Source organism: Enoplosus armatus, chromosome 6 (assembly GCF_043641665.1).
Source record: "Enoplosus armatus isolate fEnoArm2 chromosome 6, fEnoArm2.hap1, whole genome shotgun sequence".
NCBI classification, from domain to species: domain Eukaryota; kingdom Metazoa; phylum Chordata; class Actinopteri; order Centrarchiformes; family Enoplosidae; genus Enoplosus; species Enoplosus armatus.
In genome coordinates, this window is record NC_092185.1 from 8,511,915 (window position 1) to 8,526,560 (window position 14,646).

Here is a 14,646-nt window from a genome sequence, read left to right on the forward strand (position 1 = left end):
AAAATAAACAATCATTACAGCATAATGATTCGTACGCAATAAATATAATAAGCAACAAACAATATCGACAACTACACAAATCAACGCTGTCAGTGAACATACAGTCTTTGAATGATATTTAGTTGGCATAGTGGGACAACTCTTCAACCTCCGCTAAATAAACCAGAGAAACAAATGAGGCAGAATTAAAGGGTTTGGTTAGCTCTTACTCTTGCACCATAGGAGAGTATTAAGGAGTATATCATGGTAATGAGTGCAGCTGAGCACAATAAATGTGTCTCTATCTTTGAAAAGGAGGAAATGAATGAGCACCCTTTGGCATAGGAAAATGGAAATGCTGATAAAAATGTCTTGCAAATATTCTGCATACATCCTGGATGGCATTACTGGAGTGTCCTCTGGTCTCTTGTGAAATGAGATGATGATCAGTGTGTGGGTGTATGAGTGTGTTTGTGTGTAGGGGTCATGGATGTCATAAAGATGCGGTGAGCCACAGCAGTAGTAGTTGGAGCCCAAGCATTGGCCAAAGACACGGGCTTAGGCAGGTCCCGCCTCCACAATCAGAATCATCTTCCTGTTGGACAAATCAGTTGTCATTAGATAAACAGTCTTCTCCTACTTCCAGTAGCTCTACCACAACTACCACCATCATCACTACTTATGAACTGAAACTAAAAATGTCATTTTATGGTTTTAAGGGGGAATATGTGCCGGACTATCCCTAGGCTGAGTGCAGAGCCAGGGTAGCTGTTTCCCCATTTCCAGTGTTTGCGCTAAGCTAACTAGCAGCTGAGGACACTTGTATATCTACGATACAGGCAGAGTGGTATCAATTTTCTCATTTAACCCTCGGAAAGAAAGCAAACAAGCACATTTCCCAAATTGAATTAATTTAAAAGCTGTGTTGCAGTTATAGAGGTGTTTCCAACCTCATTCTGCTTTTCGTGCATGTGTGTGTATGCACATGCACCTGCCCACCACAGTGCGTGGCTTTTTTGCATTTGATGGGAGTATTCAGGATATCCGTGCATGCCAAAGTCCTAGGAGAAAGAGGTGGGAGTCTTCTGTATTCAAAGGGCAGGAAAGCCATGTGAAGCTTCCTCTGTTTACACCAGTGACAAAATGGACTGGCCTGGACACAAACTGTCTTCCTACGAGGAGTTGAGCCAAAAGTAATGGGACAGATGGAAAGAGGAAAAGGGACGCGGCCTACTTTTACTCTGTTCATCTACTTCCTCAGCCATTCCTCGCCTTCCCTTTGCCTCCCAGCACAGCCTCTCCACAATATAAACATGCAGGCACATGAATTAGTGGCCTGTTATGTGTGTGATCTACGCCTTTAGAACACAATGAAAGGCTGAGTTCACAAAGATATGGGAAATAATTTTTCCAAATATTTAGACGTCTTATAAACTCTTCAAAGTTGGGTGGTGATGCAATGATCTCACACATGATTTATCCACCTTGCTCCTTTGTTTTACTGATTTAGCTCAAACGGTACAATACATGAACTTCCATCAGATCTTTTCCAGTCTGAATGTTGCATTGCAATCCCTAAAACCCTAAAAGTTACGCAAAATGCTTACATATTTCTGAAAGACAAAGCATTTAGCAATTCTCAATAAAAATATACACCTTCAGATATATTTATTCATAGTTTTGTGTTGCTATTATTGAATGGTGTGCTATTAAATTGAATTGATTTAACTATTTTAACTGCCAAGATTCAATATGCTCTCCATCTGTTTGGGTCCGAAACAAGAACAAAAACAAAACAAAAGGTAAGATGCCAAAGAAAGATGTAGCAGTATATTAGGGGGATAGGCATGCAGAGAGAGAAATAAATCCCAACTGCTTGTTATTACAGTGTGTTATTTACTTGTTTTAGTGGGTCATTTCCTTTTCAAATGATTTGAATGTGTTTGAAAAAAAAACAACCTAGCAACGTAAATACATAGATATATGGGAAGAAATGTGTAAATATACGTAAATCTATGTGTTTGTGAGAGTTAGTCAGGTGGATCAGCCTGAGCAGATAACATCATCATGTTTTAGTGGGATGGGTGGAGATTGACATGAAACAAATATTTACATTACGTCAAACCAACTGTGAGGATCGGCATGCCATTGTTTGCCCTTGTCAAGCACACTGCAATGGCCCAGGAATAGTAAAGATCATAGTGGCATATACGTCAGTAATGAAGAAGCATGAAGCAGTGCGAGGACACTGACCCTGAACTCAGCACCAGTAAAAAAAAGAGAGGTGTGGGGCTCAATGTAGAACCTCTGCTGATTGGGCACAAGGGCTCATCCTACCAGTGTAGAGCAGTCGCCAGGGGGATGCAGGATTATAGAACAAGAATGACAGATGATGAGTAAAAAGATCACATGAAGGAAGAGAAATAAAGACAATTGAGTGTTGATTGCATGCATTCAAAAAACGCAATAAAAATAATAATAAATTGATAAATAATGAATGAATCAGAGTGGAAGAGCAAGCAGCCAACAGCACGTTGAATCTATGCAGAATGCTGATGAAAACCAGACAGAAATTGACAGAAGCCAACTGTGAAGCCGCACTAATGGAGCTGTTTCCAGCAATGTTCTCTGCACAAAGGCACATGTGTGGTTGTGTCTTACGTTTTCGTTGTTGTCAAAACACACGTCCGGCCCTTTGCGGTGTCTGGGATTCTGAGCCAGCTTGCATGGATCTGGACCTTCAGCTGAACAGACACTCTCAGGAAAAAAGCGATTTACCATCAGCAGTGCACATTTAACACTTTTAACAACAGCAATTAAATGATGTGCTGACTTTTAATTTCCCTGCCAAAAAGCCTTTTGTAGTTCTAACTCAACAGCCTTGGCTAGGGACACTGTGAGTTATTTTATTTTTTCCAGATATTTGCTGATCTTCTATTCACAGCTAGAAAATAAAACAATTCCAAAGGCCGTCCTAGACATAATTAAACATGATACTTCATGTGATCAAACAGTATTATGGACCAAGTGATTGTGAGTCATAATACACTGACATTTGAATTAATCTTTATTATTAAGCCATGCCATATGTGTGTGTATATGGATGTGTGTTGAGTGGTGTCCTTATTAGTAACTGGAGGCCTTTGTTGTGACCCCATGGCGACCTCTGATGATGACACCTGTACTGTTACAACAGCAGGAAGCTACATTCAAGACACATCTGTCAAACAGATATCCTGTATATATATATATATATATATATATATATATATATATATACGTGGTACATACACACAAACACACCCTTGCTCTTAACCTTAATTCAACCTGATGGCAGCATGCAGCCCAGATGAATTTAAACAAAGAAATCTAATCTGGGGGTAATGTGAGACAGGCTTTCATATGCTGTGCATCTGGTTTACTGTTCACCCGTGAACATTCAGGGGGGACCTACTGCAAACTCCTTAGGTGTGTGTCCTTGTATTGAGAGTTTAAAGCCCCGCTGTCATATCGGTGATGGATGGAGGGCTGGAAAGTAAAAAGGAAGCGTAACTCAGTGTCCGATTTTTACGAGTTGAGTGAAAGGATACAGGGTTGTTCAGCCTGTCGTAGCGGCCTGGGGTCACACGACAAACACGTTGCCTTGGCATCAGTGATCAGGAACACTAGGTTGGTGTTCGGCAGCTTCTCGGCACGATACATCCTAGAAAGCACACATGGCCACACACACACACACACACACACACTGGTAAACAGTCGATACAGTAATCATACAGTAATATGCCTGTGGTGTAAGGATATCATGCAGCTCCTGTAGAGTATACAGTATATACTGTATATACACACTGGTATGAGTGCAATTGTGCACATATATGCACATTCATACCTCTTCTCTCCTCTTGGGATTCTCTTTTTATGGTAGTCATGAAAGTTTCTGAGTCTACAGTCGTTAACATTGGGGAGTAAAGCACCAGACACGTGGGACTCATAACACTCAGTAATTACAGCCATATTTAACCCCCTCCGACAGCCCAAATTGACACAAAAGGAGGTTAGAGCAAAGTAAAAGTGCAGTGGTCCGTGAATGTGTATTAGTGAGTTTGAAGTATAGCCAGAGAGCGAAGGAAGAAAAACAGATAAAAGAGCTTTTGTGCTTCCCTCTGCAATTCCGGTCACTGACAGATCAAGGTAATCTGTGTCTGATCAGAACTCATCAGAAAACAGCTGCCTGAAATCAGGCTGGAAAACAGAAAGAGGCCAGGAAACTAACACTTTTCCTGCAGACCATTAAACAGAAGGATGTTCAGGAAGAAGATACAGTAAGAGGTGGAAAATCTTTAATCTCTTTTACAGTATGACAGAGCCACTGAAACGGGAACACATACAGATTTGCACACACACACTCACACGAAGCACCCACATACCTGGAACAGTTTCCACAGTCCAGGACACCTGAGTAGGATCTTTCATCATTGTCAAAGAAGTACTGAGTTTGCTCTGTGATGCAGCTTTCCTTAAACATGGCATCTGGTATATCTTCATCTGCTAACTCCACTGGAAATAAGAGACATGTTGAATGAAGAAAAACACAGGAAAGGATTTGTGAGAAAGTGGTGGGTTTAAAAGTGATCAAATGAAGATACAGGTTGCCAATGAGGCTTTACACAATCACATCTGTTGTTGCTCACCTGCTTCTAGAAGGTTGGGGAACATGAGACCAAAGAAGAGCTGCTGGAGTATCGACCTAGATGCAGAGAATGAAAAAAACTAAATGAGTCACATGGATGAGTCAATAGAGCATCTTTAACTTATTTACATTGACCAACCAAGCACTGTTTAATAACAGCCACACATCTGTACAAGGCTAGAGTCACTGGTGATGTAAATGTCGAGGGAAGTATCAGTCATTCTTCAGTCGTACAGATAGTGATGCAGTATGATGTTGTGTAACTGCCCTTGTCCTACGCTGACCCTGCCAGCTTCATCCCTCAACAACATACAAGCCCACTCCCATACAAACTCCTACCCTAAAGTACAAATGTACTCCCACTCTAAAACGCATACAAAAAAAAAACAAACAAACACAAACGGTGGAAGAAACAAAACACAGAAACACAAACACACAAACACACAACCTGTACACTCACCAGGCAGCACTGGAGGCCCACCAGCCAATACTGAGCAAGTCTGCAATGGTAGGCTGGAGGAGGACAGGAAGAGAAAGTCATGTAGAGTCAATTCCAAAACAAAGCAGATGGGGATGGAAAAAAAATCAATTCAGTCATGAATCATGATTTTTTTCATTAGGCCATTTTATATTACTATTAAGAATATAGATATCAAAAACAAATTAATATATAATCACAATATTAGAAACTAGAAGAATCAAGAATCAGTATTTTTGTATCAACATTTCCCCATCCCTACCAGCATGTAGAATAAAGGCTAACTTACTGTAAATGCATAGATGTGTAAACAATAATTATCAGAAAGAGATTGACTGCTCTCTGGCAGCTTGTGTGAGTGAGTATCTAACCACAAAGACGGAGCGGGGTCCTGCTGCAGCCTTGCTGTCTCTCTCTGGGTCGCAGACAGACTGGTAGTCATAGGTCTTATTGAAGGAGTACAAGGAGGTGTTGACCAGGTTGATCATCAGCACAGGATCCACCTCGCCAAAGAACTGACCTATCTAGACGAGTTCACACACACACACACAGACACAAACAAAAGTATAAGCAGTGTAAGACTCTGCTTGTACAAACAAAACATAGAGCTGTGTGCTATTTCCTCTGACAGGGCTGGACAGAGTGTTAGCCATTCACTGTTGCACATCACTGAAGGTGTGCATTTACGTGCTTAAACAGTCACGCTTAATGTTTTGTTATGAACCAACAGACCAGGTTAAAGGTGAAGCCTGTGTATCAGAGAATGAATGTCACATATTTACAATCCTATGATTACAGTCAGAGCGGGTCACTCTGTAGTTTCACAAGTAGCTGAACACCTGGTGAAGGAGCAATTGGGGGATTGGTCTTCTTTTATAGGGGCTTCATAGGGATGAATGAGCTTAGTCTAACTGGCTGAGCATATAACATGTATGAAATTGTTTGACAAGCCGATATGTTAAGATGGTATGTAAAGAGGAATGGCTTAGCCCTGATGAAGGGTTCGGGCCGTGATCATAGAACTATGGTTACAATATGTAACTATTGTCCTGCTATGGCACAAAGACAGCCCAAAAATTCTGCATGATCCCAACAGACACCAAATGTATCACATGATGTTAAAACTAGATAGGAGGGTGCTAATTCAAATACCTGAAGATCATAAACTGTATGCCTGACATTGTGATGTTAGAATGGATCAAAGGCAGCAGATAGATGTGTTGACTGACATGAAATGTTTCCAAACCCACTGTATAGCCTACCACTGACAGACAGGGGCCTATAGCAGCCTGAACAAGTGGAGTTAACAGAGCAGAGCTGACTTCTTGCATACACAGGGGACTTGCTTCACTACAGCTTCCATGACTGACTAAAACCCATCAGAACCTTCCCTTTGATCCTCCTCCAGTGGCTAGTGCTTTACTTTACCGGAGACGTGGATGTACTGCTGTCCTACAGGAGCTTTCAAACAGCTCAGAGCTAACAGACCTCATAACTTAGCTGAGTCATAAGCCCGTTATTTGACCTCTATATGAGATTGATGGAGTCCTGTGACAAAGGAAATACGAGCTAGGTATGTAGGAAGGCAGAGAAATGTGACTTTTCTGAATATGTGACTACAGATGTTTTAGTGTGTGATGGTTTATCAATTACTGATAATTTGGAGAAGGATAACAGATATGTGAAGCATACATGGTTGCTGGTAACTCACCAGGGTGATATACTCATCCTGATTGGACATGAGAAGGAATCCCCCATCGTCTAGGATCACACAGTCCACATGCTGCAGGGTAAAAAAGATAAACAGCTAAAAAATGCAATAAATCTAAGGGGTAAAAATGTGGAAATTGAAAATCATCTGTGAGTATTTTAAAAAGAGATACTAATCAAGCTTAAATACATTGTAGGCAAAGGTCTTATCATAATGGTTTTCTTATGTAGTGTAAGGTAACATGAACATCAAGGCTGTCAACCATGATAAGGGAAAAACATCTTAGAGAACATAAACAATATGTTTAACACAAAGTTCTCAGATTACATTCAGTAAACTGCATTGCTGTACCTTGTCATTCCTCAGACAGCCACAGATCTCATCTTTGCACTAAATAAAAAATAGATAAAAAGTGAGCCAGGCAAGAAATCAGTACTGTACAACAAAAGGTAAAGTTGTCAAAGTTGTATAGAATACAAATAAACTTACATTTAGTTTCAGTGTAGCATTCATGAAACTGTTCATCCAGAATGAGACATTGAGTTTCACTCCCACCACTACAGAACAAAGCACAAAACAGGCAGAGGTACAACTTTGATAAGTAGCTATTGAGTCTTTTCATTAATGTTGCATCTCAACACGCAATCAACCTGATATTAGCAAGACTGACCTGCTGGTTTGAGTGTGACTTCGTCAATTGTGAGGTCCACTGCTTTGCTCACTAGAATACCTGACTCAGAAACAGGCTCCCTGCCCTCTGCTGCAAATTGAGAAGGGATACACAAGGGAAGAGACACAATAATCATGGCAATTTAACCGAAATCATGTTTAAAAGTACATGGCAGAGAACATTTCAGAATGCGAATCACAGTTAAGTAGGAATAATCGCTATCCATTCCGGGAAATTCCATACATTTTTAGCCGCTTGTAACTTATGTGAGTGTAGTGGAGTCTGTGAAGCCAGTACATGTGTTAATCCAGTCAAGTGTCACTGTAAGCACGGTTACATTACACTGACGTTTGCCTGTCCTGTCTGTTAGAGAGATCAGTGGAGATAGCAGGAAGTATACAGGGGGGGAGGGAGGGGATGAGCGCTGAAAGACACAGCGGGAAAAGGAGAAGGATAAAGAGAGTGATATCAGAGGCCTGAGAGTGTGATCTTTGCCAGTAGGGTTGGGATGACATCCAAAAGCAGAGAGCAGCATGGGCTCAGAGCCAGGCCACACTGAAAATCCTCATGCACAGAAAAGTGCGCACACACATACACATAATCAGACCTTTCAGAAAACTTACTGTTGAAAGATGGAGCTGTGAAAATATAAATTTCATTGTCCAGGGTCCTTTTGTAGAAGCTGGACTCATATGTCTCCGGATTCTCAGTCCACTCTTCCCCAGCGCTGAAAACATTAATATAGTCACGTAATATTATATATGGACCATTATAGGCATAAAACACCAAGCAAATGTGTTTGATCTATCGGAACAATTTATATTTTAATCTGTAGCCAAATGTTAGTCATTGGAATCAGTCACACCCAATGCAGATGATATATGTGAAGGGCATGATCCAGTAAAAGCAATAACTGATTGTATTTCATGTTTTATAGTCAGGAGGAATATGCATTCATCTTCAGTTGGAATGTTATACTCTGACCAAGTGGAACCCCTGAGTGTAGTTCAGACAAAAGTAGCAGCAAGGAAATTGAGGGAAATGATCTGCATTTGGCTGCTGGATCTGTGGATCTGACCCATGTCCTGTTCTGGCCTGGCAAGCTTTGGGAGTTCAGCTGAAAGGATCTAATCCCTCTATGTTCTGGAAAATAACCCAGTGGAGCAGGTGAGTAAAGCAGCCAAAAGCGGTCAACCTAAGAGTATTACAGTCTGTATCCATTTTCATCTCACACATTTACACCACCAGATATTTGGCCAAAGCTTTAGCGCTAGAACACTAGAAGTGAAACTGAGAAGAAAGAGGGGAGAGTACCTTCTTGGGTAGACTCTTGTGATTCCTCCATCTGTGGCTACAAACCTGGCCGTTATCCCATCACTGAGAGCATGGAAAACAACAGCCAATCAAACATCAAAGTCAATCGCACTGACGAATATTGGACAAAGTGTTTGTGAACTGTGAGACCAAGCTGCAGACATGACACAAATTGTTTTATGCCCACAGTCACTTGTCTCTGTATGGCCTAATGTTAAACAGATACCCTGCAGTGTGTGTGTAAGTGTGTGTTCAGATTGTTTCAGACAAGCGGGCATACCATGAAAGGAAACACACTGATATAATTACTTCATTTTCCTCTCAAAAACAGCATGTCTTGGCACAGTATGGTTGGGTGTGATATGCATTTTGTGCTTTGCTTTCATCGTGTTTCACTAGTTAGACACGATCAAATCACCCCAGAGTAGAAAAGAAAGAAATAAAACTCTCAGATAGTCAGTAAATTGTGCATGAAATAAGCATCAGCTATGGTTGTACAAAGAAACAGCAGACACGTGCAACACAGATTTCCATATAAGAAGAAATACTTACAAGTACAGTTAAATACTGCAAGGTAGAAAAAGATGACTACATCTTTGCATTTCTTGAAAACAGAGAAGGACAAAAAGGTTTGGCACTCACACTGTCTGCTCGTTCCAAAGTTTAACCAGCTCAGCTGTCAGACCTGCATCCAGGATCAGTCGACTCACCAGGGACACGTTACCTATGGATAAAAGACAAGATCCATTTCACATATTGCGGACATCACAACACCACAATAACAGTTCTTAGCAGGGAAATACGGTAATGGAAGCAATGGCAGGCTATTGTTTATAAATCTGTTTTGGCTTGCACAAGAATTACTACTGATGTGCCACTGAGCAAAGCACTTATCCTGCTCTGTTCACTAGTAAGAATACTGAGAAGACTAGTTATTAAGTGTATGAAGGTGAAAGTCAGGCTGAAAAAGTGCAGGTGTGTTCAGCCAAATCTTCTCCCTGGATAAATGAGGGGGAACAAAATGATCTCATGGCACTTGTTGGGAAATCATCCAGCAGTGTTTTTTTTTTTTAGGTCTTCTCTGAGTGACCACTAGACATGCAGACAGCAGGAAGTACTTTGTAAAGGATTGGCTGTTGCGGCGTTAGGAGAGAGATGATGCCAAGGTACTGAGTTTTATCAAGAAAAGTTACTTTTCAAAAAAAGAATAACATTAGCACACAGTTTCAATACAGCTTCCATTGAGTGTTGTTTTAAATCATGTCCATAACTTTTCAGAAAGACTCAAAAATAAATTGCAAGAAGATACTGCACATACAGCAACAAGAAAGGCATTATTGCTTAAGTATATGGCTTGACCTCGGGTTAAAATGGATCAAGGATACCTAAATCCATTAGGTGGATGATGGTGGTAAGCCATACAAGGGGGTAGATCCATTAGATGATGACAAATCAAACATTGTGAGTCATTGTGTAGCATGACAGCATCAGGCTTCTAGGAAACTCAGTCGATCGGGCTGATGTCACTCTGCTTAGGCCACACTAATCTAGTGACCAAAGTCATTCTCCGACCTTCAGATGCTGATCATCGTGATATCAGAGTGGAAAATGCCACAATGACTAACAACAATATCATTGATGTATACATACACACAAACTTCCACTCTCATTACTGCACATGTTACTGCACAGCTATGCAAAACACACTGTATATTGATTTAGGTGACGTTGTGTGGGTCAGGGGTATTTTATTACTCATATGAATACAAACAGTGCAGCAAACTGATATCACAACCAGTGCAAATGTGTAAAGTGAAATAACAGTGAAAAAGATGCATGACTCACATGCATCTGGAGTGTTCCTATCAATGTACTGGCTGAAGTTGAGGAGAAACTGGGTGTTGTTGAGTGACAACTTCAGCTCTTTGCAGTACTCCCTGAAGAAACAGTATTGATCAGTTTCAATCTCAGCCCCCTTGTTTGTTCCTGTATAGGGAAAGTGGGTTGTACAGTAGTGTCGGGATCACTCACCTTGGAGCGATGTAGGTGTAACCAAACTCATCAAACCTCTCCAGCTGTATAGTGTCCATGGCTTTTGAGAACACAAAAAACACCTGGTTTAGGCTCATACTGTAACTGATAAGATTGTGAATATTCCAAACTGTGAATTAGGTGCTTAAAAGTGTGATTTCTATTTATGAAATTGTGTTAATGCATTGGTGTTTGTGCTGTGAGATGACTACATGAACCTAGAAACACAGGACAACTGAATGGTTATATCACATTTTAAGAAATGCCAGTGGTTGATACATGAACACAGTAGTGCACATACTTACATACCTGAAAGCCCCCCCACACACATGCATGCACGCAGAGACACAAAATATTGGACAGATATGAGGTGATGGATTAAGGTGGGGAGTGTGGATGGAGGTGCAGTGGGGAGCCATGAGAGAATAACTGAGTGAGAAATACTTGCCTTCTTGCCCTGTTGTGACCCCAGAGAGAAAGAGATGAGGACAGGAGAAAGTAGGAAAGACAAAGGGTAATAAAAATGCATTCATCATCTGACAAATGATGTCATACCTTGGAAAATATGTGGAAAATTGTAAGTATTTCCCACAGTAGGTAATAAAATGCTATGCTGCAGTGAAAGAATAGTAGATCTCACAGACACACTTTGAATATAAAAAAAACAGACTGAGTGCACTTTTTAGAAATGCAGAACAGGAAATGATCAGAGGGGAACTACTACATGGGCTTGCAAGGAAACAACATGTAAACATACAGCAGTAATAAAGAAAATTCCTTCCACTCTATGCTTTGTCTGCTCTGGCTCTGGATTCCATTTAAAATACTGTCTGGTAATTCGTATCTCATAAATGACATGACAGGCATCAACGGCCATCATTCACTGGTCTCTTAAAATGAAGACATTTTTGACATTGCCTTTAAAATATATTGAGTCGTGTGGTGCAGTCTGCGAAAAAAATCACTGAGCACCGAGTTTCCTTGGGGTCATGGAAATCTGGTGCAGGATGAAACAATGTCCTTCACATAAAACATTACAGGCAGATTCATTGTCCCGCTGTCTCTATAGACAGGGCAGGGTGTCTCTATGGCCAATTGCTTTCCACACCATACATTCTTTCTCTTCTTTCTTGCTCTTTACTTCTCTGTCACCATCTCTTCAACCCCAGTATTAGGCCATTTATTCAATGCATGCAGCATTCCTGCTATATGGATGAAAATGTTCATCCATCACACCCTCGGCTAGGGACCCTCCCGAATGTATTAGGAGGACAAGTGGCTGCAGGAACAACCTACTGCAGGAAAGCGGTAAGATGAATCGAGGTATTGAAGGTCTGGCTCCAGCGTGAAACTCTATATGGCTGTACAGAGAACTTTAGAGTCCCAAACTCCCTATCGGAGTAGTCTGTGGCAGCAAGGCATGGTGTGTTACTTTCTTTAACAGGCCTGTAAACGTTCTGACAGCCTTTATGGCACAGTGACAGACTCGTTATGGCAGAGAGGGAGGGATACAGAGGCCGAAACACTCAGTCAAAATCTCATTTGTTGGAATAACTGCACCATTAGCTGTTTATGCTTTGTGGTGTCACATCAAAGTTATGAAGAATCCACTAAAGCCAGATGGTTATGTGCTGAATCTGGTGTTTTCCTGCTAATTATATCCCTTGATCAAAGCGACTATCCCTCCATGCATCTATAAAGTCATAATTAAGCATTCATACCTCAGAGTCTGTCCATCCATCCATCCATTCATCCATCCATCCATCCATCCATCCATCCATCCATCCATCCATCCATCCATCCATCCATATGTAATCACGCAAGCATATAGAGGACAAACATGCTTCTGCAGTGGAAGAACATCACATAGCAAGAGGAAGACAGAGAATAGTAAGTACTTGCCCCAAGAAGAAGCTGAAAAATCCCAGTGTGGAAGCAGGACAGGAGAGAATGACTAGCATCAGAATCAAAGTGCAAAGAATTATATGAAGAGAGACAGTTGCACAAACAGTATGTGTGTATATGAATGAGTTTTGTCCTTGTGATTATAAGCTGTTAGGAGAAGCAGCCCGAGTATATCATACAGCGAAACAGCCTTGAGAGCACAGACAGAGCAAAAAAAAAAAGCTTAAAAAAAAGAAAAAAGGGGGAGGGGAGAGGGATATTAGGAGGAAGAAAGAGAATGAGGTGAGGACAGGTTTACAGATTAGATAGAGAGAGAGAAAAACAGAGAGACAGAGAGTAAAGTCTGTCTGCTTTGGGTATTCTCTTTAGCCCCATGAAACATTTGCGGCAGAAAAGGCAGAGAGATGGAATTGGCCACTGAAACACAGAACACAGAAGAAAAAAAAACTTTTGGTAGGAGAGGCGATAATGAGCAGGGAGAGGAGGCATGGGAGGTTTCGTCTTCTCCTAAGCCAGCAGGAGGGCCAGAAGAGGGGAGTAAAGAAGGAGAGAAGAGCAAAATGTTGACAAGATCAAAAGAGCTAGTGCTTGGGCTGGGTCTGGGAGAAGGAAGGCATGTGCATGAGTGTGTGTGGGAGTGCAGGGCGACTGACCAGTGGGTTACACTACAAAAAGAAATGCACCGTGGGGATCCGCTGATCTGAGCAGCATATACAAAGGAGTGGTTGTGGATCCAGCTAGGAGCGAGTGATACAAAGCAAGAGGAGATACTCAAGAGTACGACCCAGAGAAAGTATGCATGGGAGTTGGTTGTGAGGCACCAGCAAAATTCAATCTGACTTATTTGTTTGCACACTGTTTATCATGAGGGTGTATGCTATACTCACACATGGCTTGTTTCATGTCATCCCCCAGTTTAGCTTGAATGAAGTGTTCGCTGTACTTGGGCAGAGCAAGAGCCAGGCTGCAGAAAGCACAATCACAGTCACACTGGTGATAGAATGTTGTGGTTTGAGTGAATCATTTGTTTTATGAAACTGAAACTGTTCTAAGTTCCAATTCAAAGGTCATTCAAAGCATGCAATGTTTTCCAAAATGTTCTGTGAAGTGCCTTTAAATACTTTACTTGCATGTGATTTTAGGGAATTTCTATTAGCCAAGAAAAAAACCCCAACTAATTAAGATTTTCATGTTTTTCAGAAAGCCGTTCCTTTCTGCATATTCACTGAAACACAAAAAATATCTTAACTTAAAAGCTTTCCCATTAACCAAGCTGAGCCTGATGTTAGAAACCAGAGAGTGACCCCTGTTGGTTTAAGTAGTGTCCTCCATCAACTGGAGTGCTCTCAGTAGTTGGCGGCAGTGAATTGCCCTAAGTGACATGGAGACAGCTTAATGAAAGAAAGAAATATTACATAATTACGGTGACGGCTCACCTGTAATCTGTTCCATTGACTGGTGCCCACGTATAGGTCCTGACTCCTCGATCTATGTACCTCTGCCAAAGATGATATACACAGGAACTGACACTCAGAGGTGCTTTGTAATGTTAATGTAAGTAGTGCTCATTTTTTTTATTTATCTGTATAACATCCAGGTGAAAATGAGATTATAAAAAGACCATTTTCAGCTCAAACAAGGAAGTCTGGCACACAATCAGCAGCTGATTTGTGTTTTCTCTCTATGTATTAGTGGAGGGATATTCTAAGCTATCCTCTCTGCAAGATGACCTTAATTACTGCAAACAACAGTAAACAATGGCTTCTTGTAGCAGGGAGTACGACAACTTGATATGTAGCAACATAAAATGCAAGAGGAAAGCATAAGGTTTGCATTTTTGTTTTTAGAAATGATGAAGTACGTGAAAAAAA

At 41.1% G+C, this 14,646-nt stretch overlaps 1 protein-coding gene across 1 annotated transcript in view; it reads right to left on the minus strand.

Annotated features, from left to right (window-relative positions):
* Window positions 1–537: 537 nt before the first annotated feature.
* Window positions 538–14,646, minus strand: part of LOC139286972 (voltage-dependent calcium channel subunit alpha-2/delta-1) — a 54,942-nt gene continuing 40,833 nt past the window's right edge. Inside the window, exons 21-39 of the mRNA XM_070907925.1 lie at window positions 14,212–14,273; window positions 13,663–13,739; window positions 10,871–10,931; window positions 10,685–10,776; window positions 9,482–9,563; window positions 8,840–8,902; window positions 8,149–8,252; window positions 7,526–7,615; window positions 7,345–7,412; window positions 7,207–7,245; window positions 6,856–6,927; window positions 5,516–5,668; window positions 5,127–5,179; window positions 4,668–4,723; window positions 4,404–4,533; window positions 3,570–3,682; window positions 2,641–2,723; window positions 2,233–2,312; window positions 538–574 (exon numbers count right to left, since the gene is read on the minus strand). Of these exons, the coding sequence (XP_070764026.1) occupies window positions 538–574; window positions 2,233–2,312; window positions 2,641–2,723; window positions 3,570–3,682; window positions 4,404–4,533; window positions 4,668–4,723; window positions 5,127–5,179; window positions 5,516–5,668; window positions 6,856–6,927; window positions 7,207–7,245; window positions 7,345–7,412; window positions 7,526–7,615; window positions 8,149–8,252; window positions 8,840–8,902; window positions 9,482–9,563; window positions 10,685–10,776; window positions 10,871–10,931; window positions 13,663–13,739; window positions 14,212–14,273 (1,515 nt within the window). The remainder of the gene's footprint in view (window positions 575–2,232; window positions 2,313–2,640; window positions 2,724–3,569; window positions 3,683–4,403; window positions 4,534–4,667; window positions 4,724–5,126; window positions 5,180–5,515; window positions 5,669–6,855; window positions 6,928–7,206; window positions 7,246–7,344; window positions 7,413–7,525; window positions 7,616–8,148; window positions 8,253–8,839; window positions 8,903–9,481; window positions 9,564–10,684; window positions 10,777–10,870; window positions 10,932–13,662; window positions 13,740–14,211; window positions 14,274–14,646) is intronic.